The 25,819-nt window shown below is 38.5% G+C and overlaps 1 protein-coding gene across 1 annotated transcript in view; it reads right to left on the reverse strand.

The window, feature by feature from the left end:
• pcdh15a (protocadherin-related 15a) overlaps positions 1-25,819 on the reverse strand; it is a 340,713-nt gene that overhangs the window by 55,981 nt on the left and 258,913 nt on the right. The window contains exons 25-26 of the mRNA XM_041789646.1: positions 7,987-8,096; positions 4,430-4,570 (exon numbers count right to left, since the gene is read on the reverse strand). Of these exons, the coding sequence (XP_041645580.1) occupies positions 4,430-4,570; positions 7,987-8,096 (251 nt within the window). The remainder of the gene's footprint in view (positions 1-4,429; positions 4,571-7,986; positions 8,097-25,819) is intronic.

The raw sequence follows: 25,819 nt of genomic DNA on the forward strand, positions 1-25,819 counted from the left end.
TTAAGTGGGTTATGCTATGTATGATGCAATCGTTTCAAGACAGATGTGGTTGGCTGTCAACAAGGAGCCGAAATGGTAGGCATATACAGATTTATCCACTCTGGGACCCGGTTTCAGAAAGTAGCATTTACACCCTCCCAAAATGCCGTGTGGATGAAATGCCGATACAACCAAATAACTTTTGCGTATACTCCTGAATTCATCTCTGTGTGGACGGGGCCTAAATCAAGTATTTAGACTATTTTGTAACAGGTGGCCTGTTGCATATTTGCATTTTAATGTGAAAGATTTCAAATACTTTAACTTAAAAAAAAAAACATTTTTGAGTAATCACAGCTTTAAATGTAATGCTTCTCATGAGATTTATCATAGCTCCATTATTAATCAATAAACAGCACAATGTTTGTCTACATACTAATGTAGTCAAAATTTCAGAAGATGGCACAAACCAGTACATTGCCAAGATATTTGTGCCATTTAGATAATGCAGAAGGTTGTTCTAATATTTGTTGACTAAAAACAAGAAATAACCTCTTTGGGGTGCCTGAAACTTACATTTTTGTTTCTGTTGTATGCTAACAGACATCATTATTTGATTTTTGAGAGAGTCATATCAAACTTTAAGAGTCTGGTATGGAGGCAAGCCTACTGCAGCAGCCAGGGATCAAACCGCCAACCTTCAAATTAAGGAACGATCCACTCTTTTCTGAGTCACAGCCTAGGATTAGGTAAAGTTGTCTGCTTTTTGATCATAACACAGAGCCCACTAGTCCTATATGGGCTCAATAATAAGAAGGAAAATATTCCTTAATAGAAAGTCCTGATCTGCATTATAAAATACTAACTAACTATGATTGGTTTCTCTATATATCAGGGAACCTCTCCATCTTAAGAGAGGCCTCTGCCTTACATCTGACGAGTGAGGTATTTAGTCTTAGTGAGTATTAGATAATTTAAATTGTTGTCATTGATGTGTGAAAGTCAGATGCTGTGAGAAGGTAGGCAGGAAGGGTGGGTCATTGATTATCCTCTTGCAGCTCTAATGGTTCAGATGTGAAAAATGGGCTCAGCTAGTTGTTGGCACTCCATCTGTTATCATAGACAAGCTTTGTCAGGAAACTGTCCATAAACACACACAATGATATCTCAGCAGAGGTACGACAATCAGAGACAAGACTCTGAAGGTCTTGGTATGTTTCAAACAAAGTGCTTCTCTTCTGAAACACAAATTCTGACAATCATGCCCACTTCACACTCTAATTGGTCCAGGATGAGGGAGGATGTTTTGAACTTCTCTTCAAAGCTCGCCTTAAGACTTTCAATCAATTTTTCACTTCGACAGAAAGAAGCAACTTACAAATGTGGTCATTATCTCCTGACTCTTGGGACAATTTATTTGTTTGAAACATACTGCTGCATAAGTGACGGTGTCCACAGCTGCTCTTTTCTGCAGTGCTCATTTTCAGTACTCAGTCTGGTGTTTTCAAGAATCAGCATCCTGAGTGTAAATCTCCTCAGTGACAGCTGATTTTGTTGCTGCATTCACAGCCTTCTTGGTTGAAAAGAGTTTGTCAATGTGTCGTCTTACTCACTTAAAGTGGTGGATCCTCAAATATCAGCTTTGTCACACGGCTATTTAAAACAAAAATATGATCACTACTGTAACTTTGCAACAATAAGTGCCAGGGAGAAGAGCTCTGAAACTGAGGCTGGGGATGTTACCATCACAAAAAAGCCTTTCTATGGATACAGGGTTTGCCCTGATTCTTGTTGCTACTTCTGATCATTAGATACATGCATAGGCGTACAACAGAAAGAGCAACAGCCCTCAGGGCTCTCTTCTCACACCCCACCTCCTCAAAATTTATAGATGGGTCATGATTCCAACTATAAATTTAAATAAATATTAAATAAAGAAAATATTTGATCTGCGTCCAAATTACATTTTGGAGTATTTTTGTTTTCATTAGTTTTGTGATGTAAGAAGGAGCATTTACAAGGTGATCCTGGTTTGTGGCTCAGTTGACTAATGTATTTCCTCGCAGCGATCTTGACAGGATTCATGGAAGAAAGACCAGAGAAAACATATGAACTAACCAGTGTTAGTGAACTTTAAATAACTGTGAGTGTTTACTTCAAACCAACAAAATAATCTTGCTGTGGAGGCAAGCTGAGGGATCTTTGGGGTTTTATTGATAAGGTTATTATGTACTTCAGTTTGTATGAGGGGCACAGAGTCAATTCCATGGCTCCACAAGTCAGTCTCCATCTGCATATATCTTGACTCCTGTTTTTATCACCAGGTATTTTGGCTTCACACTTGTACAATGGAAGGAGATGAGGACTCCCTTCCCACATTAATATACAATCAAAGGTTACTTGCATAAAGATGGACAAAACGCCGAGAAAATTTGTTTGAAATTAACGTTATGCTGCTTTGGCTGAAGATTAAATAATACCTTAAACTGATTTCAAATATAACCTTAACTAAAGGGGTACAATCTAAAACTAGCGATGTACTTCTATATGGCCATTTTTAACTTTTATAAAGTCCTTATAGGGAAAGAAAAGACAATCTGGCTGTAGACCATACATGATGTTTTTTTAATGCAGCTTTTTTCATAAAAAAGACCTGCATTACATTCATAAAAACACATCGCAAACATTACAGGCTAAGCAACATTTCTTAATTAAAACCGAGAGAGACCAGAGGTCTAATCCTGTATTATATTATGCATAGACTGTGGTGCCAGTGTAGCTCAGTGGGTAGAGCAGGCACCAATGAGAAGAGGCTATACTCCGCAGCGCACTGGTGGTAGGAGAAGATAAATTATATATAGACACATTGTGGAAGTCGTTATACTAACGGTGGCTCACTTTAGCTTTGTTAGCTTCAGCTAAAGTTAATATAGCTAGCATAGCTATGCAATTAACATTACTACATTAGCCAATATAGCTATGCAAGCTAATGTAGCAAATGTAGCTAAAGCTTATGTAGATAATGTAGCTTATGTATCTGCTTTGTAAGCTTAGCTTTTGCTTCATTAGCTACAAAGCTATGTTTGATACATAACTATGATAGCTATGCAGCTATGTTAGCTTTGCTATATATGTAGCTTACGCAGCTAACAGAGCTACAGAAGCTATGATTGCTGTGTTAGAATGTTTTCATGGAGGACAAGCTTGATTCCTGTAGCAGTCCGTTTACTCAGCTTTGTTAGATGTTTTGTAAACAGGTTTTGCAGGTCAAGTTTTTAACACCTTCTTTTTAGTATACTACCTTCACCCGTACTCTAAAACTAAACAGAAGTTCAATCAGATTTTATTTTGAAAGTTTTAGCGTGTATTTCCTTTCTAACAGAGGCAACCAGGCCTTGTCCACACAAATATAAAAACGATACATTTTTGTTTCATTTTGAAAGTTTTAAGTAAACACGGCATCATTTCAAGAAATGTCCACACAAGCATGAAACCAAACTCCTACGCATGCTCCAAAGCTCATTTCTGTGTTGACGGCCCCTTAGTTGAACATGCAGTCAAAGATGTACGGTCTGCAGCCAGACCTCCCTCGTGATAATTCATTAGGTCAATGATATCCAACTAGAGAGAAGCATGATCAAGTAAAAACCACACTGTTTCAAAGCAAGCTCTGAATAGCTCTGAAAATACTTTCTGGTACCGCAACAGAGCTACACAAACATTATGACATCTCATTTGAGCTTTGAGCAGCAATAAATGCCAAAGTGTTCAAATGCACAGTCAAGCATGGCAGCAACAGTGCAGCTTTCTGAGCAGCATCTGCAGAGCTGGCAAAGAAAAGTACTTCACACAGTATGTATTTGGTCAATTTCAAATCAGCTTGACATTGAACAGGCTGTGTAACAGAATGATCAACCACAGGCTGCTGCAAACCTGCCACCAATTACACAGATGGATCAGTTCAGTGGGAAAAAGCCACAGAGCATGAAGCATTAAAGTACAGCTGTACTGGACCAAACATTTGACTTGTTTGATACAAATCTGAAGCCTCGACGGTGTAGGAGGCACAAATAGATTTCATATGTAAAAGGTGAGTAATTGTGCTGTTATAGAACAGGATTAAAATGTTCTCATGCTGTATTTTTTAATCTTTAGCATCAAGCTTTATAGGTAGAAGGGAGCAAAAAACACTTCTATCAAAGACACCTGCACACTTTTATTGCAAAGCTGCTCTGCATAATTGCTGTAAATGCGAGAATAAATAAGAAGGCTAAAAATATGCTGCGGTGGATTTTTAACAACTGTATTTAATCATAATCAGTCACAGTGAAGGATTATAGTTAAACATAAATGCAACACCTGGAATCATATAAAACAACATATTTTTCCTGATTTCCTACATCACAGCTCAACCCTCACATCCCCCCCATTTATTGGCTGATGTCCTTACTTTTTGAAGGCACTCGCAGGTTGGACATGACCACCACCATGGAGTCAGCCTGAACCCGGAGCACGTAGGAGGTCACATTTTCATAATCCAGAGGTTCAGCTGTGGAGATGACGCCTGTCTTGTTGTTCACCTCGAAATGACCTGAAACAAATCAAATCAGAGCACATGAAGTAGGAAAAGACAAAAACAAAGACATAGTGAGAAAATGGCTAGCTGCATAGCTAAGCCTCCTTTATAAACATCAAAGTGCTCAGATAAGAGTTATATAACTTGGCTCTGTCTCTTGGCACTACTCATCTCGATGCTGCTGAAAAGCCACTCCTGCAGGTAAAACACTTGAATGCGCTTATACTTCTTCACAAAATCTTTTCTTTTCACGGCCAATTGGCCCTCAAGGTCGGGCGTACACTGTGCTTTTCCAGGCGGTGTCTGACCTGATTTTTTAAGTTGCATGTCTGAATTTGAAGTAGGGTTTAATTTCAGCTGATGACAAGTCAACTGCTGTTGCATGAGGGTCGATCATGATCAGCTGCTCCTCATTGGTCTGATGAATTTTTGGCATATGACTGCATGCTGATATGTTTGTGACAAGTGAAAAAGTTATGCATTAACAGTTAACAATACAAAGAGTAAGTTAATGGTCTTATATTGTTGAAAACTGAATAAACAATGCTAATCAAGAGTGGTTAAAATCATAAAATAATGTTAAATATTGCAGCAGTTGTAGGTTAATAGTGATAATAATATACAGCACAAAGTGCTGTACACAGAATTAAAAGAATAAAAGAAAAAACTATTGACAAGAACATCTGAAAATCTAAAAAAAGATTCAAATACATACTCAAACTGTAAAAGAAATCAGAGATACAGACAATTTAAGACTTCAAGTGGGTCTTTAGCTTGCTTCAACTGATGGAACCTGACAGTTTAATGTCTACAGGTGCTTAAAGCATGCATTTAAGTTAGAAACAGACCCTTAAAGTCTGTACTGAACAGGGGGCCAGTGAAGAGAGGCCAGCACTGCAGAAATGTGCTCATACAGTATATACATGCAGGGCACGAGCTGCTGCATTCTGTACCATCTTCAGACCTCAAAGACTCTTTTTTGGCTAACCTGATGGGAGGACATTACAATAATCGAATCAGGAAACAAAAGCGGGAATAAGGACCTCAGTATACTGAAATAAAAAGACTGATCTAAACTTTGCTGTATTTCTGAGGAGAAAAAGAGCTACTCATATCACCTCCTTTATATGAATTAAAAAAATGGTCTGATCAAAAAGCACCCCAAGATCCTGAACTCTGTCTCTGCAATGAATTACACAGTTACTGAGAGACAGAGTAAAAGAGTCAAACAGATGATTCAATCAGGCTGGTCTTATTAGAATAATTTACATTCTAGCTGAACTCAGAAGCAGGGAGTTTGCTGATAACCAGCTCTTAACTGCAGCCAGACAGGCCTCGGGTTTAGCTGTATCAGACCAACTTTGCAAAACAACTGTCATAAAAATCTGCAAATCAACAGCATAACAATGAAACATGATCACAAATGAGTGCTAAAAGTGAAAACAACAAAGGACCTAGTGCAGACCCCTGTGGCACCCCACGCCTAACAGCACAGGGCTCAGAAAACACGCTGTTGTGTGTCTTTCTGACAGTTAAGATCTCAACCTCAGGGGCACCTGGCCTGAGAAGCAAGTCTGTCCAAAAAATCTAGATGTTTTTATTGTCAGATAAACATGTAGTGGTTTTAGATAACATATTCATCTATTAGTCTCCAGAGGGGACATTCCTGTGTTGCAGCAGCACAAAGAAAAAGCAACAAGTAGGCTGATACAAACAAAAAATACATTAAGACCGGATTTAAGTCTTTATTTTTCCTGTTTCATTATCTATTTGTATGTACATAGATATAGATATAGACATATGTATAGTTAGATGCACTAAGTATAAATGCTTGACAGAGGAAACATGCTTGGAGTGGTGGGTCTTGTGAACCTTTGATGTCTGCATGAATTGTCTCCTTTTTTGTTTTTTGATCACTTGTTTCCATCTTTATTAAAAAAATAAATATAAACACATTCAGTACACGCCATGCTAAAGTGATGATAAGTAACATGCTTTGATTAATAGCTACAAGTTATCTAAGCAGCAGTGCGACAGAATTTTTTTTTTTCTCATAAGAAAAGCAAAGATGAGTTTTTGGTTTTTAATGCTTTTATTTAAAGAAGATAGTGGATAACATCAAGATGAGGGAGAGTGGAGAATAACATTCAGAAAAGGAGCAACAGGCTAGACCTGAACTTGGAGGCCCACCCACATTGGACGTGACTGAACTGCCAGGCCATTTGCGCCCTGCAACAGAGCACCATTATAAGGTACAGCAGTGAGTGACACAGGACAAAGCTGGGTAGAGATGAGCAGCACTGCTCTGCTTCTCCTCCTTTGTTACCATTTTTAATCGAGAGCCCCTTGGTGGTGGAGTTGAAACACTTTGCATTTAAATAGAAACTCAACTGTACCATCAGCCATCAGCTGCACTGTCTGACAGTTGTAAATATTCACAAACTTGGTAAATAAAAATGAAAAAATTAAGAAGAGAGTTGCGAAGGGAGAAAAAATGTGAAACAGCATGAATCATTGCAGAGGTTGCCTAAATGATGGATGTAAAAAGTTATTTTGCAGCTGACTGGCTGTTTAGCTGGCGCACTGACAAAAGGGCATATCACAGAAATACAGCTGGCTGATTTTTTTCCCTCTTTTAATGGAATGGAAAGACCCTAACTCCTCTGTGGCTTTGTAAAAAGGTCATGCTTCAAAATGCTTTGGCTCTCCCTGAGAACAGCAGTGCTGGGGGGGCTGGAGGTTGATTCACAGTACTCTTATTAGGTTTTGAGTTTCCAATTTCCAGGAAGATCTGAGGGGAAAGTGACTCTTGCTTCTGCATGACAAAGACAAAGATTCCTGCAGGAGTCTATGTTGTGAATAGTGGAAAGGGGTTAATGACTGGCACTGTGCTTGGTGCTCCCTCTCAGAGGTACGCCTTTTGGCTCCAATGCATGAGCTGACTTCAAACCTATCTGGTGCTCTCTCTATCTCCAGGGATGTAATTATGCTTTTCACACTTATCCAACATGAGAAAAGCAGACAGAGTATGTCAAAATTGCCTTCTTCGCTTCAACACAAAGACAAACAGAGCGGCACTTGACAACGATGTACATCCCACGTTTTGAAAAATAACATGGGAGCGTCTTCAACACTTTTTTCTTGGTAAAAAAAAAAAAAAAAAGTTTTTGCACATTTGTTTGTTGTTTCTAAAATCTGTTTTGTGGAAAAAATACATTTGTTACAGGAAATCTGTAAAAAAAATAAACAAGGAGAAGGATGCTTTGTATTTCAAGCACTATAGTAACATAATTCAAATGTATGTTTCTGACAGAGGTGCAGGAATAAAACAAGCTATTGTTCTATAAAATAAAACACACACTGATGCTCATGACTTATGGTCTCAATAAAGGGTATATGATGGTGTATGATAAATGATCTATAGCACAGACCTAGTTCATTTCCGGCCACAATGGAGTAGAAGATGGTTTGGTTGATAGCAGCAGCTAGAATGGTTCCCACTACTGTGCCATTGGGAGCCAGCTCGCTCACTGGAGGAAACCTGAAAAGACAAAGCGCACAAATCATAGCACACATGCATTTGCTGATTGTGTAAAGATTGTATCTTCCATGGTTGCAAAAAATGTCTAATTTTGCATGCTTTCCCCCTACTGTAAGTAAGAATGAAGTTTAAATACAAAACATTCATAAAATCTCAATTTAACTCTAAAAACAACTTATAAAAGAGATCATTTCAAATTGCAGGTAACTGAGTTTTTTTGTTTTTCAAATAGTGCACTCAAAATCTAACACTTCACACAGACTGTTACACATACATATTGCATGGGCTGTATTTCACATCTATAGACTGTGTTTGGAAAGGCCAGAAGCTTTATTGAAAAAGGACTGATGGGACAAACTTTCTGTCTGCAACAAACATTATGGACCAATCAAGCCAACAGAGGCGTATGACACAGTACGCCTGCGCCTAACAAAAAGGTCTTGGCAGCTTTATCGTTGTTCACTCTCAGTAGAGCCAGTTGAAAGAGCAGCACAAACATCTTTTCCATCAAGAAAAGCCCTCAATGCAGTTCTGTGCCCTTATTCTAATAAAGAAATGTCCTGTTCTGATAAAACTACCTCTATAGCTGCATCCGGGCTTAACTCATTACCGGCCGCCATTGTTTTCAGGTTTGCAGTCCTTACCCGTAGCCAAGGCTGCTTATAAAAAGGTGTAAAAGGTCTAGGACTTTCCTAGTCTTCTGACTGAAGATATCCACACACTGATGGCAAAGGTTACTAAAGAAGATTGACCATCAGTATAAGCTGATCCCATTGTAACACATTCATACCCATTTACACACCACGGATGAAGCAGTGGGAGCAAATTCTGGTAAGTGTCAAGGACACATCAACATGACTGCAGGAGCTACTGAACCACAGTCACCCTTCCAGTAATGGAAGGTAGCAAAGACATGGCTTATCTTACATTTTAGCAATGATTACATTTGATTATAAATATTAACACTCACCATTGTTTATTTAAGCACATACCACACAAATAATTTACTGTTGCTTGTTTCCAAATGTAGGCCCACTTTCTCAGAATAGAACGGGCCTTTATTTTTATAATATTCACATTGTTGGTGGGCCCACTGAACTTAACTGTTAAAAAAGAATGTCCTTAGCCATTTTAAGACTTGTAGCAAACTTTTTGCAGTCAGCACCAAAGCAGCCAGGCCCAGGAAGGGACTATTGGGTCTCTCAGGGTCCTACCATTTCTGTGGGCAGACCTACCAGTAGCTTGTTCTCCTCAAATGATGCTGATTGGCCCAATTATTACAAGTGTTTCCACTTGAAGTTTTGAAAGATGAATCCATCTGATGACAGATGTGGAATCTGGCCAGTCCATTGGTTTTGCAAGGTTAAGTAATATTCAGAAATAACATTTTTCATGATACCTCTGATTTGATGTTATTTCTACTTCTAGTGCCTCTGAGCTTTTGTCTGATTATATTATCTGGAGTGCAGCATAAAAATGTTTTAGGGAGATATACAACAGCTGAGTTATCTGTAACTGTTCTACTGTTTCATCATGCATTTTAATGCCTCTGTGCCGGCGATAGCCAGGGCCAGCGGGATTATGTCTTTGAGTTGTTTGTCTGGGTCATTCTTGTAAATGAAAATCTGAAAAGCACTCTGAGGGATTTTCTTGAAACTTTGCACAGATATCTACTCTGGCACAAGGACAAACTGATTTCATTTTGAAGTCAAAGGCCAAGGTCATTCAGTCTTTTTCCATCCCTCTGTTTGTGAATTAGTCATCTCAAGAATGCTTTGAGCGATTTGGACATGAGGCTCAACTGATTAAACTTCTGAGGTCAAAGGTCACTGTGATCATACATACTTAGAGGTTGCAGTCTATATACCCTTTATGCATATCAGCACATATGAGCAATCTGACTTTTAATCAATCTAATGTAAGCCGAAAGAGGCAAACAACAGGACACCAACAAGACTTAACAAAGTCATAGAGGCGTATAACCGTCTGGTAGCATTTCTAGTTTTGCCTTAAGTACTCTTTTCACGGATAGCTTTTCAATTCATTTGAACTACACAAAGGTCCCCAGATACCAGCTCAGCAAATTATTTTATCCTCTCTTATAAATGAATAAGTAAAAGATTTCCCTCCAAGGGAGCACAATTTAGTTTTGGGAAAACTATAGCTTATAAATAAATAATCCATAAAATGGCTTGTTCTGAAGCCAAAATCTCCCCACATATCTAATAATATCCTTTTGGAGAGGCTGCAGACAGTACAAAGGCCATCATGGGGTCAGATACTGTAGCAGTAATGCTGGCTGTGAGGAGAGCTGAGCTGTAGAGTATTTATAGCTGGATGTTTGCTCAAACTTTCAACAACAGCCATAAAGTACAAATAGTAGATGTAACTCATAAACTCAAACAGCTGACACAATGTCTTTCAGGCATTTTGGCTGATTCTGCACAAGGTGATCACCAAAGAAGCTGTCTGGGCTCATGGTGATGGGGATTCCTGACCACAAAGTCTATTTCAGAAATAGATGAAGGTTCCAGCTGCCTTCAATTAGCTTTCTCCCTGATGTTCAGCAAGGGATTATTCTGGTTGGAAGAAGAGGTATTATTTTCTTGGCTCATATGAGTAATATATGTGTATCACTTGTTCTTTTAATATTTGATTGGGAATCAAAAATCTGAAAACCACCAAACACCTAGTAACCCAATTCAATTCAGTCAGGTTTTTCAAGTTTGGGGTTTTTCCTGATTTAAAACCACAGCACACTTTCAGTAAGGCATTCAAGAAAATACTTCCTCTACTGAGTCTATAAAACATTAAGGACATAGAGGGATTGAAATTATAAACTGCAGACCATTTACCATTGCTGGTTAACCTCACAAGGAAGATTTATGTTGTTTTAAGCTGTGCTGTATGTGAAATTATGCTCAGTGTTGTGTGCTCTGTCAGTCAAGCAGTATGTGATGCTCACCAAGCGTTTCTTGGCATAACACCTGCACCCGGTCATGCAGAAAGGAAGAACTAGATACAAATCTCAAATCTGGTTTTATTTTTCCCATTTTACTTGTTTGATCCAAGAAAAACATAGAAAACGTGGATGGAACATGTGATCAATCAAATAAATAATTTTTCGATTGCCCAGTTTTTGATTCTCATTTAAATTTATCAAAAGAAGAAATGACACACAACTCAGAAAATGAAGCAACCTCAATTTTTCTTTCACAAATATTTTTAGATCAGCAAATATACAAGCCACAAGGACTGGGCCAAAACCCTAACCCTCTGCCTATCAAAGGAGCTGACTTCTTTGTGGATTCATAGCTTGAATTAAGATTTTTGTAATAAGCTTAAAGTTACGATTCTGCTTTCAACTCCTCTACTTGGCTAATTCGCCAACCAGCCAAAGACTTACCAACAAGCTAACCAACCAGTCAACAACCAACTAACTAATCAACCACCCAACCAATAAGCCATTCAAGTCAAGCCAACCACACGAACAACCACCAAACCAAACAACAAAACAGCCAATCAACTGAAATTAAGTCAAACACCAAAACAGACCCAATGTTGTCTTTCATTATTTTGTAATTTATGAATTGTCTATAGTTTCATATTTAGTATTGGCAAAGAAGGATACAATAAAGGTCTAACTCTAACATGACATTATCTAATAGCAGCAATTAAAGTGCCCATTTAAGGCATCAAAGTTGCCTGTTTACATACTACATATGTCCCTTTGACATCTAACCTTCAGTATTACTGTCACAGAGGCATGACGTGGGAACAAAAGTCATCCCTCATCTGTGCAAGCAGATTGTTACACTTGCAAGGTGAAATCACTGAGAAATCATTTTTACACCATCGAGTAATCAATACGAAAGCATGAAGATATCCAGTAAACTTAGAAAAACTACCATTAATAATTAAAGAAGACCTTATTGCTTCCTTCAGGTAAGGTACAGGGAAAAGACCCTTCTTTTAATAGAAGAGTCCCATCACTACAGCCTTATAAAGTAGTAAAAATAAGAGATGCAGAGATTTTTAAGGTGGTTCTGCATGTCCTGTAGCCTCTTATGCACAGCCTACCACTGCTGCACAGCAGTTCTGAAGTAGAACAGAAAGAATAAATGAAAATATCATAAAAATGCTGTTACTTTGTATCGTTGTCAATGCACAACATATTTTTCACTTCTTCATTTATTCATCAAACTCTTGTAACTTGATTCTCTTTGAGCAAGTTGAAGAGAAGACCTCTCCATCCAGACTAAGGCAGCCAAACAGACTGTTTTCATCTGCTGATAAATAATTAATATCCAAAAGATTAAATAGTAAATGCAGCACAAATTGTTCTGTGAGCACATTTGAGTGCTTTCTCCCCTGATAAGATAGACTTTTGTAAGAGCTAATGACTATCCTCGACTATCAGACACACAAGAGGGTAATCATATCCACAAGATATGATTGTCACCACTCTCCACAGAAATTACAGCTGCAATAAATAGCAGAGAACCCTGCCTTTGCTGTTTATTGTTGAGGGCTGATTTAAACTGATAATGTCATCTCGCTTTGACACCCGCTTATGATACTCTGGGTGTGTGGATGTGTGTTTGGGGCTGTGTGGTTCAAAGTTTGACTTTGATTTACAGCAGCAGAAAGAAATCAGTGACAACGTTGTGGGAGTAATGCTTGCACTATAATCAGTCAAATTCTATTATTCAGTCAATGTCGGTGTAAACGGCTATTTTTTGGAGTAGAAGCTATCTTGGCAGGCAGAACTTTAAACACCAACTGGAGGCGACTGAATGCCTACGGTCCTTGTTTATAACATTTCTCAATGCTTTCATCTCCCTAGTCTTTGCTGACCCCTCAGCTCCAGCACATTTTACTACATGAATAATAAAATCATCCAGAGAACCAAAATGCAGTCGGACCAAGTTTCCCTTCTGGGTTTATTGTTATTTCATAAAGCGACTTCCCCCTTATAGGATTAGGACTGTGAGAGACTCCACAGGGCAGATGGAGTCAATTTCCCAGGCTGAAGATGGAGAAGAGGCAGAACATTTTCCACAGAAACAGAGAAGAGTGTTTGCAGAGGGGATACACTAGTGGAGACAATAAATGGCACTGTCTCCAAGCTACCTGGAGTATAATGACAAACTCAGTAACTTTTTAGACAGCTGGCAGGTATAAAAGAGTATGTGTTCAAAGTTTCAGAGGCATACAAAGGTGGAAACCATATGTTCTTGAAGGACACAGAGTATAAAAGTTCTGTCGATCCATCCCCGAGGCTACAGTTATTGTCTTTGGAGACAAACTAACCCCAAGGACAAGTGAAGTTTACAATACTTCAGGAAAAATATATGCCATTCACCAAGTCAGTGGATGATATAGTATGCCATCCTGAGAGATTATACCATCGGGTGTATGCTGCATGATAGGACTGAACTGCAAAGCCCTTCAAGCAAAATAAGGTGCTGTTATTGATTTTTGATTAATGTGTTGTTTTGAAGAATCTAAATGACTTCTATTCAGCTTCCCTCTAGGTCTATTGTTGGGCTGTGACTGAATAACCGCTGTTTCTGTACAATACGTCAGGGAGCATGAAGATCCACAAAGATGGGGAACAATTCATTCAGCCTTCACATGCTGCTGGTAGAGTTCATGTCTGAGACAGTCACTTAAATACACAAGTAATGGGAGACCTAAGAGGAACTACAGGTACAATGAGTCAATCAATCATTAAGTTGATCAAAAAATATTAATTTCAAACTTGGGCCTTTTTTTTTAGTCTTTATTATAGAGAGACAGGACAATGGATAGACCCGGAAACAGGGATAAGAGAGCAATGAAAAGGCCACAGGCTGGACTAGAACCTGGGCTGCTCACATACAGTGCTTAACAAATTTGTTAGACCACTTGTCATATTTGTCTCAAAGACCATCCAGCATCATGAAGTGCTTTAATGCGGACCCTTTCATTTTCAGTGAGCTCTCGAAATGTTACCATTTTGAACAGGAATGAGTGATTTTAAACTGAATTCACCCAAATTTGAGCCGGCTCACTGGGCTTCTCTGAGAAGTCAGAAATGAATCAAGCATAACATTCAACCACTAAAACTCATTTTTCTGTTCAGGAATGCAAGTAAATAACTATAATTTGACTTATTACTCAAGAAATAATAATGTGCTTTACTATTTTTTCAGTTCTTTTATAAATCAGTAAATTTGAAAGTTCATGGATAACAATAATAATTATATTTTAGCATTAAAAATATCATTTGGGTTAAAGAGCTTCTGCTTATTGGTGTATTAACCATTGCAGAAACATAAAAAAATGATTTGGGTAATTACCAATGCTGTTAATTTAGGGCAGCTGTGGCATAAACCTTACTTTAGTTAGGGTTAGGGTGGTCTAATAAATTCGTTAAGCACTGTACATGGGATGTGACCTGACCACTAGACCATCTGCACCCCATAATTGCAATCTACTGAAATTAACTACTTCTTGTAGTCATATGGAATTGATAAACTGATTAATTAGTCACTGAAAAAATATCATCAATAACAATGCAAACACAAGCATCTTGGTTAAAGAAATCCTTTATCCTACTGTGTGCCTCAGATGACCTCAGCATGAAGGTAACCATGTGACATCAACGACTAGTCACCATCTTGTCATGTCCATTTCATAAATACAAAAAGATTGATTGGATGAATTATCAGAGCAATGACGTGTAGATATGAGCATGTCTGGAAAGGGAACTTGACCAGTAGCCGCTATCACTGTTGGCAGTGGAACCACTCCAGTGGCTGCCATTGTTTACCGGCTTGCAGTACAACTGCACCCCGCCCATAGCTAGTTCTCCTTAAATAACTCTGATTGGCCCGTCTGTTGTCAGACCAGGCACAACTATTTCAGATTGGATCTTTGCATGATGGATCTGCCTGATGATAAACATGGCTTTGCAAAATTAGCATTCTGGATGTCAGGGGCAAAAGGGCAAGTGCACTCTTAGCACCCCCCTCTTTAAGTACATCTATGTTCCTCCGCCTGTAATGAACTAAGCACTTGTTTGGCTTCTAAAAATTGAAATTCTTACAGCAAATATGACTCAGTTTAATCTGGATGTAAATGGACAATTTTATTGAGTACACAAAGTACACAAAGGAAAAACCTCTGCAGATGGAGACTCTGCAGCCTGGGAGAAAGGGAGGACACTTCTGTGGCAACTAGAGGACAGAAGACATTCTACCGATTCAGAGCTCCCTGCTGTACTTAATGCTGATGTTTTATGGACCTTCTTCAAAATTTCACTTTTTATTGAAAACCTAAAGAATGGACATTTAGGTACAAAGTACAAACACAACAGGTGCATCTCAAACATTCTTCTGATGTACTAATATCAGAAGACCTTAGTCTGAAAAAAGCTTTACAATACAGAAATGTTAACCTTCTGGAAAATTATGCTAATTTATGTATTCTTTAATTGTTTGGAGATCATTTTGCACAAATGACTGCATCTATGTGACAGAGAGCCAATCAGTCCATGGCACTGCTGGGCTGAAGCTCAGACTGCTTTGATAGCAGCCTTCAACTCATCTGTATTGTTGAGTCTGGCGTCTTTCATCTTCCTCTCGACATTTCCTTCCATAGAGATTCCCCAAGAAACCATGGTCAACCAGTTTCTGATAGTTTTGGCTTCATTGTGGACAGATAACAAGTCCTGCTAGAAAAGGAAATCAGAATCTCTATAAAGCTTTCAGAAGATGGAAGCATGAAGTGCTCTAAAACCTTCTGGCTGCTGACGGCTGACAGCTTTGACTCTGGATTAACAGCAGCAGACGGCACGACACCCCAAACCATCATTGACTGTAGCAATCGCAAGACATTAGACATCGAGCACCTTGGATTCTGTGTCTCTCTGATCTTCCTCCAGACTGGGCCCTTGATTTCCAAAATGAAATTCAAAATTTACTTTCATCTGAAAACAAGGCTTAGGACCACTGAGCAACAGTCCAGTTCTTTTTCTCCTTAGCCAAGGTTAGATGCTAATAACATCGATGGTTGGGCTCCACACTAAAAGCCTGTGTCCTGAACCCATCCGTTTGTGATGGCTCTTGATGAACAGACTCCAACCTCAGTCTGCTCCTTGTGAAACTTCCCTAAGTTCTTGATTCTGTTTATTTTGACAATCCTCTGAAAACTGAGCCCATCACTGTTTCTTGTGCACCTTTTCCTACAATACTTTTTCCCTTCCAGTCAATTTTCCATGAATTTGTTTTGATCCAGCACTCTGAGAACAGCCTGCCTATGCAGCAATGACTGAAAAAAGAAAGTGGAGCTAGCTAACATCTTTGTTACAGCAAGATCAAAATTCACAATATTGCTGCCAGTCCTGCTCAGGATAATTCAGGTTCACTATAGACCTGAATAGCTGATCAGTGTTTCCCAGGACAGAGGAATACATATACGGGTTGCCAAGGTAGTGCAAAGACAACATGGTATGATTCTGAAAAGTAAAGGGATGAGAATTTTTCTCAGTGTAACGTGCATTTACCTTAATGTTGCAGATTAAATTATTTTTTCTTAATATAAGATCATTATGTGGTAAAAATAGTCCAATCTGCAGTGATGTAAAACCTGCCTCCATGCTGGCTCTCTGACAGGTCTCTCCTTAAAGAGCCTTTACTGACCGGCATCTTCTATAGCTAATACACTTACTGTTGACAAGTACCTCACACAACCCTAATTCAAAACCACTGCACTGGTGCTTTTAACAATCATCTGCGCTAGAAAATGTAGGTTTTCAAATATCTCTTGTAAGAAGCCTTTTAAGACTGAATCTGTCTGTAGTTTGTGTATGAGGTTCAACCACTTCACTGCAGAGATCCTTGGCATGCTCCTATACGTTTTTCAAAATGCTGCATCTTCCTGAAGTGTCCAGCTTTGGTAAATCTATGGTATGAAACAGGGCATGATACCCTCAGCTGACCCAGTCACAGGCTTTCCTCTGGTTGTTTTTTTGAGTGTGACCTGGCTATGAAAGTGTGTGTGCAGCTCTCATCAGGCCTGCTGAAGAGGCAGAGCTGACGTGTTATCAGTTCCTCACAAAGTGCCGGAGCCTGAGGGTTGTAAGCTGCTGAGAAATGCCACGCGGGGTGTTTGAAGGTGAATGAAGTGTGCAGATTAGTATAAATGTCCATATGTGGCAGGAAGGATGACAGAAAGAGTACTGATAGGTGGACAGATGGATAAAAAGGGCAGAGTGAAGGGCAAACGCACAGAAACATGCAATTTTTATACAGGAAATGTCAAAGTGGAGTGATGATCTAAGCAGCTACTTGAGTATGAGCAATAATATCTTATGATTAAGATACAGAGACTTGGAGACGACAGAAAGGCATATAAGTTTTGTATTAAGAGTCAAGTGGTAGGCGAATTTAAAGAGTCAATTATGCATACTGCAATAGCATGTACCACTCTGCTAAGCCAAAGCCACTTTTCATTCCTTTCATATTCAGATGAGAAAAAAAAAACTCATCCAGAGAGAGAGAGAGACGGAGAGATAAAAAGAAAAAGGGGAAGATGCTGACATGTCTACAGGCAGCAGCAGAGAGTCCTGGTGTCGACATAAGAGCGGGAGAACGGAGTGCCACTGAGAAGCGTTGGCGCCACACAGGTGTCAGTGAGCACTCTGCCCCAGGGCCAAAGGCGAAGTGACGCTTACAAGACAAGGCAGAGGCGTATAAACCCTCATCGTTCGCCACAGGGGCTGCTGTTAGCTCGTAGATTCTCTTTTTCCTACCACCATTTTTCCCTTTCTATTCATGCATTGCATCATGGAGAGAACAAGAGACAGTGGACATGCCAGGGGATATAAGAGTGACCTCATGGGGTGTAAGACTTTGTGAAAGTCTGTGGCCTCATTCATCAAAAATTCTTACTGCTTTGCCCACTGAAAGTGACTGATTTACCTGGAGCAGCCTTTAACCTCAGTATGCCAGGGCCCAAAGTGCAACTTAAAAATCCTGCACAACCATAACATGAAACTCAAGAGTGTTGGCCTGCACATTCCTTTTAGTAAGCAGAGAATTTCAATACAAACATTTTGTTTCAGAGACATTAACAGTACTAAGAGAGCACTAATTATTTTTTGCCTGTTTTTTTTTTGTCTTTTTGTTTAAAAAGCCCAATTATTTTGACCACAATTATTTATAAAAATCATTAATACCATCTGAGTGGATAAATACTTTTTATAAGCACTGTAAGTTGAATCTTCTGGCTGTGTTATGCTAGTTTCAGATCAATAAAGTATTTTAAGATCCCTTATAACATGCGTTCAATGTACACCGTGTTCCACATTATTATGCAAATGATGTCATATCAAAGAAATGATATCAAAAAAGGGCTCCTATGTTAACATGGAACTTGTCCTGTTAAGATGTTTTTGATTGAAATAACTTTGATTTCAGTAAATATGACCCCCTGATGCTGCAATTTCTACAAATGGCCATTTTCAGTTCTTTACAACCTATAAAATGTTTTAAAAAGCTGTTGTGCTTAATAATGTGGAACAGTGCATTTTGAGGTTTTTATTTTAAAAAAAATAATAGTTATCATTATGAAGTTTGTTCAAAAACATTTGAATTATACTCTAACTGTTGATGACTTGAAAAATATTATGACTGTCATTTGCATTGATATTTAGAAAATCAGAGAAAAACGTTGTTTGCATAATAATGTGGAACGCGGTGTAAAAACTAAACATAAAACAAAAAGTAAGGAAATTTGTGTATGGAACATTATTTCTTTGTTGTAACATTGCTTCTTGTTAATAAATCTTACACCACTGGAAAGCCTGTTTATTATCTTCGGCACATCTTTGGCACATTTTTCATGGGCGCAACCCACATACTCAGCTCTGCTGCTCATCCCACAAATGCATGATCCTTACATATGTGGCATCATTTAAAAGGATAACAAACAGGCTTTCTAATGGTATAAGATTTATTACGAAGAAGCATTGTTACAACAAAGAAATAATCTACCACACACAAATTTCCTTACTTGTTTGATGTTATGTGAATGGTCTTCATTTATTGCAGCAAGGACTGTTCTGTAAATAGTGTATCAATGCTTTTTATGAAAGGATGTTGCATTCATATGGATAATAAAAAAATTCCCTGTCTTTCCTAATTAACAAGCAACCAGTACCCCAACACTCTGATAGTTTTGGTTTGGATTTGAGACGTTAGGAGCAGCTTGTGTATTTAAGTAACAAAGACAGTATTTTAAGTCTGTTTATTTCTGCAGGCACCTTAGAACTTCACAGATGTTTGGATGCAGTACCCACTGTGACCTGCTCGACATTACAGCCTTTGACCATGATAAGCTGTGCTGATGCATCAGTCTACATGGACATATGATGCAACTGAAATGCAGGAGAGACAGGAGAGACAATCAAAGTGCAATTCTGGTAAGGCTCAATAACTTGTGAAAAATAGATACAGTTGGGTACAAGTGAGATTTTCCTAAGCAGTTTTGCTAAATACTTCATGCGCTAAAGAGCAGATAAAAACTATAGTTTAGTCAGAGCTGAATAAGTTTAAGATGGATTTATGGCAAGTACAGACATAAATTCATGTTATTCCTAGTTGTCTGTGTAGGTTCTCATTGATCCAGGTCATAGTTATTCAAATTTTTGTCAAAAGGGCAGCTGGACCTGATAGAGGTTCTTGAGGACGTTTTGCCTCTCCTCCAAAAGGCTTCTTCATTTCTGAAGTTCATTGTTGTTGCTCTGCATGATTACTCCTCCTGAAAATCCCTATTCTCTTTCTTGTACATCTCCCTCTTCTCTCTTCTTGTACGTCCTTCTTTCTTCATTTACTCTCTCTTCTTGCGTCCTTCTCTTCTCTGTTCTGTTCTTTTTCTGTCTTATCTTCATCTTCTCTTCATTTTGCATACCTCTTTTCGCTTTAATTCTGCATTCTTCTCTTCTCTGTTCCTGCCTCTCCTTTTCTGTCTTTCTGCGTCTTCATCTTCTCTTCATTCTGCATCTCCCTTTTCTCTTTTCCGCACCATCCTCTTTTCTGTTCTTGCACCTCTATCTTCATTTTTTTTCTGCATCCAATTTTCCTTTTATGCACATTCCTCTCCTTTTCTCTGTATCTTCCTCTTCTCTCTTTCTGCTCCTCCCTCTTTCTTTAACTGCATCTCTCGAGTCTTTTTTCTTCTCCCCTCTGTTGTTTTTCTGTATCTCTCTCTAACCCTTCTAAATTCCTAACACAGCTTCAACAGAAGGCTGTTAAACATGAAGCTGGTTCTGTTCAAGGTTTCTTGCCTGTTCAAGAAACCTTTTCTTGCCTTTACTTGGCCTCAGTTTTGTGAAGGAGATGGAGCCACAGCCTCCAAATTTCTGTGACTTTTATGAGCATTGGTAGGGAGTTATCCACACTGATGATGAAAAAGTACACCAGTGGTTTAAAAAACTCTTAATGGCTGTCTTACCCTTTGTGCGGGAGCTTTTTGATAACAAATTAAAGAAAAGATTTGAAGGGTACTGGTAAATGAGGCCCTGTGTGCCTATGCTGGATGTGAAAATGCAGCTGCATAAGGGTCTCATCAAAAACAAAGGCAGACAAAAGTCATTTAGCTGTAATTTTCTCACTTGCAAACATCGTCATAAACATTGTGCAAATGCTCATGAATACATGCAAATGCATTTCAGCCTGACTGCCGATGGTGGAATTACGCTGCACATTTTCTGCAGCAATTATGAATCAGTCTAATTTGATGACTGTCGAGGTGGATATGTGCTTGAGAGTGTGTTCGTTAGCGGTTATGTCACCCTGGTGTTAGCTTGTTTGTTCCTGCCTGGAAGCAAATTTAGGAGAGCGACAAACAGACGCCCCTCTGACTCCAACTTAATTACACATAGGGAATGTGTTTTAGCTCCCCTTTGAGGGTAAGCAGATAGAAAAAGGAGACACTGCTGTGGATCCAGCGCTCGGGTTCTTTATCAAGACTGCAGTTTTAAATGATAGTGACAGCCAAGGCAAAGTCAGCCCAGACTCGAAGCATGATTTATACAGGAAATAGCCTTTTAACCTGAATCTTAATAAAGGTTTTCAAAATTCATTAGTGTATTAACCATCTGAAATGACTGCTGTAATACTTCTCCATTCCTTTTCATGCAAATGTCAGAAACTGTACTCTGAGCTAGTTCAAAGTGTAAATACAGTATCCAGTGTCTGACTTTGAGAAATATACAAATAAAACTTTTCATTCCCTGCACCTGAGACCTTTAAAACATATTTCATATTTCCCCTTTGGAGCATGTAGTTTCCTTCGAAACTAAAGTTCACACTGAAATTTAACACCTCATTTACTGTAATTTTATTTGAGCTGTAGTGTGTTATTGACTGAAGGGTGAACTTTAAATATTACAGGTTATGTTGGGGCAGGACCAAAGAGGGGCAGAGATGCTGCAGCGAGAAAAGTAAATAAGAAACACAGATAAAGAAAAAGCCATTCTCATATCCTGAAACTACTCTGGATATCTAAAAGGTTTAGAAAATAGTGCAGCGTCTGACAGCCAGAGTATTACAAACCTATTTCGTTTGGCAATTCTCTACCGGGAATATATTATATACTACTAGAAGTGAGGAAAACGCCGAACAGCTGTGAACACAGTGTCTAAAAAGGCCACAATGACACAGCTGCATGAAGGTTAGAGCATTAATGATTCCTGTCAGAAAATACGATTAAATTGGATTAACACATCATTCAGGGTGCAGGAGCACACATCCTAAACTAGAGCTCTGTGACAGCAACTAAAATAGAAACCTGCTATTGGAAATAAAACACTCTATCTACAAAATAACTGATGTAAAGTCACAGGAGGTCATACTGCATCTGGAAAGCAGTGAAACTCTTTCCATGACGCAAATAAAAAGAGTTACCAAATCCAACTCGACACCATTTGAGTGCGTATAAAAGTATTCAGCACTTGGATGTTTTAAATGATTTTATAAATCAATCATGGGCTATATAATTTGGCTTTTTAGACCAAAAACAAAAAAAAGACAAAAAACCTCTTTAATGTCAAAGTGAAAACAGATTTCTAAAAGGGGTGAAAGTTTACATGTATAGGAGCTCATGAGGATGGAACCAATAAGATCTGTCCTTTTTGATGTTGCAGAGTAATTCATAAAAAAAGGGAACACTTAAATATTTTCAAATGGATTACAGTGTTGGCAGAAAACTTATGATTCAAACCCATCCATTATCAATGCAGAATATGCCAGCTGGATTTGCAGAGGGGCAGAAGCCAGTCTGAGCAGTCATTAGGCAAGAGATGGAGTACGCCATGGACTAGTCGTCAGTCAATCACAGGGCTAAGTATGGAGGCAAACAATTAGTCACGCTAACACTCACCCTTACGGGCAATTAAGGGTCAATCGTTAACTAGAATGTCTCTGGACTGCAGGAGGAAGCTGGAAAAAAAAAAACCCACACATGCACAGGGTAAACATGCAAACTCCACACAGAATTGTGTTTTTGCTTCAGGTGAACTAACCAATAATTATAAACCTCCAGGAGCAGAAATATAAAAGGTGGGATGGTTTGCATAAATGCTGCATTATACAAAACAAGACTAGACTTCAGAACATAGAGTCCTTTGATTCAGTTTTAACATCCAAGATATTGCCGTCCTCATGGTAGTCATATTCTGTGACATAAGTCTTCAATTCATTTTGATGTTTTATTTTCATCTTGGGGATATTAAAGGAATAAATAACCATGAAAAGGCTAATTGCATATTGCGTATTTTTTTTATATCAAAGGCTTAAATATTAAAGAAAAAGAAGGCTAACTCTTCTCCTTTGAGAATATGTAATTCCATTGTGCATCTATGATGATACGGTGCTTAAATTGCATGTGATTGACAGCTCACTAAGTTGTGGTATCTGAGCAACGTCTTATTGGGTTGATTGTGATTTTCTTTTGCAATGTTTGCAGTATATTTCATAATTTTTGAAACAAGAACATATCTGATCTGATAAGTAGGCAGGGCAATTTCAAACTAATTAGCATCAAATGCTCATCTAAAAGTGGATTTTCTATCACAAAGTGTCTTACTGACATGCCAGCTCTCTGGCATTGAACAGCTTATGCTAAATATTAAAACCCTGAAGCTTCAAAACACAACATTATCCAGGAAAACTTGTACTATAATGCATTTTATTCATACCAATCGAGGGCTCTGCAAATTCCTAAAATGTGCGTACAAATGAACAATTCATCACCACCTCCAGCAAATGCTCTCTCAGTTGTAAACCAAATTCAACACACAGACGATATCAGCACACACTCTTTATGAGCTGCTGACTCACACTTGCTAAGAGGATTTTGCAAAAAAAGCTCCTCTGCTAACAAACATTTTAGAAATGCAACACCTCTGACACAAAGTGATACTAAACAACTATTCACATTATATCTTATCTTCTAGAGTATAAAAAAAACGATGTTTACAGCCCCCCTCTGATCATGTTTCTCCCTAAGCTATTCCCCCGATCAGTTATCTTGCCCCACCAGACCCAGAAATTCTTTTGTGTTCAGAGTGAGTTATTTTTTTCAGCTTTTCAAAAGAAAGAAAGAGGCCTCAATCAAAAATATACTCGAGGGCATGATGGAAAACATTAACCAAACCAGAGAAACAACACTTACTGTGCAGCCAGACGGTGCCACAGCTCTGTGCCAGCTTAGCCATGTCAGCCCACAGGACATCACTTCACATTTCATCCAGCGGCTCATTTAACACACAAGAGGAGACGTGGCCAGCCAATGTTTGGACGCTGGAGGACGGGCGTGTTGGCAAAACTAGGGTAGTCATTGAGGCTCGCAGTTCAATAACACATGTTGCTAGGTGGATAGTGGTGCCATCCTGCATGTTTTACTGTCAAATTAATACTCCTGTCCCAAATTATCTATTCCAGCACACCAGCACCTGGAGGCCTCACCCACAGAAAGAAATCAGCACCTCTCTAACAAGCAGAGTGCTGCAGGACAAATCAGTTACAAAAATGTTGTGTTGGAGTGGCAAACTATAATTAAAGAGACGCTTCATGAATATTAATGGCATGGAAAGTTGAGACCAGAAATTCTACTTTTAACAACTTGCAAGTGTTTACATCATCAAGGTGGTTGTATGATTGCGATGAATACAATAAAACACTGTTTCATTGCATGTAATTGCTGATGTTCTATTCATTTGCACAGAGCTACTCTGAGAAACTTTAATGGCTATTTTGGTGCACCCTGTGGACAAAGTGGTACCTTCTATAATGCTGATCTAATTGTGCACATTAAAAAGAAGTGTTTGCTGAAAAAATCTCCTCAAACTTTATTTCAAAAGAAAAAAGTATTACTGAGGGTGAATCCTTGCAGTAGAAACACTGTCAACACAGACACTGGAGAAAGCAGGGACTAGAAATAGCTACTAGTATGTAGAACTAGTCACTGACCTCATGGATAACTCTTTTTAATTCATTTATCAGCAAGAGAAACAATCGCACTGGTTAAAATCTATTTAATATTCTAACCCAGTGACAGAAGGTTAAAAGATTCTGTAAAGCAGTGGTAGGCAACTGGTGGCCCACGGGCAAAAATTGGCCCTCCGCCAAAAATACCTGGCCCACCAGATAGCATTGACTAAAAACTATATATATGTATATATATAATATATATATTTGCTATTACAAAAACGACAATTCCACACAGATTTCAGAACATTTATTCTAAAGTTGTGAAAAAATATGATAAAATAAAATAAAGTAGCATCTGCTTGACTTCAGACGCACACTGGCTTGAGGTAGGAACTTAATTGGCACATGTGCGCTCTGAGAAAAAGGAGAAAAAAAGGAAAATCGCTCTCTGTTTGCCACTGTAACAGACAAAGTGCAAAATCTGTTTCATTGTATTAAAACAAATAATAAGTTTGGCTCAAAGATCAAATAAATAAATAATTACTAGCTTGTAGCAAATTCATTGATTTTAAATAAATAACTTTATTAAATTACATTTTTTGTAAGAGATATAATAGTATAGATGAGAAAAAAAGTATTTTTTTTTTAGTAGGAAAGACAGGTTTTGCCTGATGAAGATGTAATTTTGGCCCGCCATTGAGTTGGGCAGATAAAAATTTGGCCCAATGCCAAACTTAGTTGCCGACCCCTGCTGTAAAGCTTTTGAAAAGCATTTCCGGTTTTTCATATCACTGAAGACTGATAGTAACCACTAACCACTAGAAGAAGTTAAAAAGAAGCAATTCATCCATCCATCAGTTGATATGTAATTCCATCTATCCATCCATCCATCCATTCATCCATCCATCCATCCATCCATCAATCCATCCATATATAATTCAACCATCTATCCATCCATTGGTCGATATATAATTTGATCCGTCTGTCTGTCCATCCGTCCATCCACCTACTGTCGGTTGCCCTTTTAATCCATGCTTCTGTAATAATATTGTAAAATGTATTGACATTTGTTGGACTGACAAGATGAGTTGGACATTGTGACATTTAACTTGGCTCTTACTTATTGTGTTTTTTTTCCAGTTGTGATCTTTATTGTGGTTTTATTACATGTTCCATTAATCAACTTTAGTTTTGCATGTGTTCTTGCTTGCTGTCATTTCTCTGCTGATAATGGAGACATGA

This window comes from Cheilinus undulatus, linkage group 6 (genome assembly GCF_018320785.1).
Source record: "Cheilinus undulatus linkage group 6, ASM1832078v1, whole genome shotgun sequence".
Taxonomy (NCBI): Eukaryota; Metazoa; Chordata; class Actinopteri; order Labriformes; family Labridae; genus Cheilinus; species Cheilinus undulatus.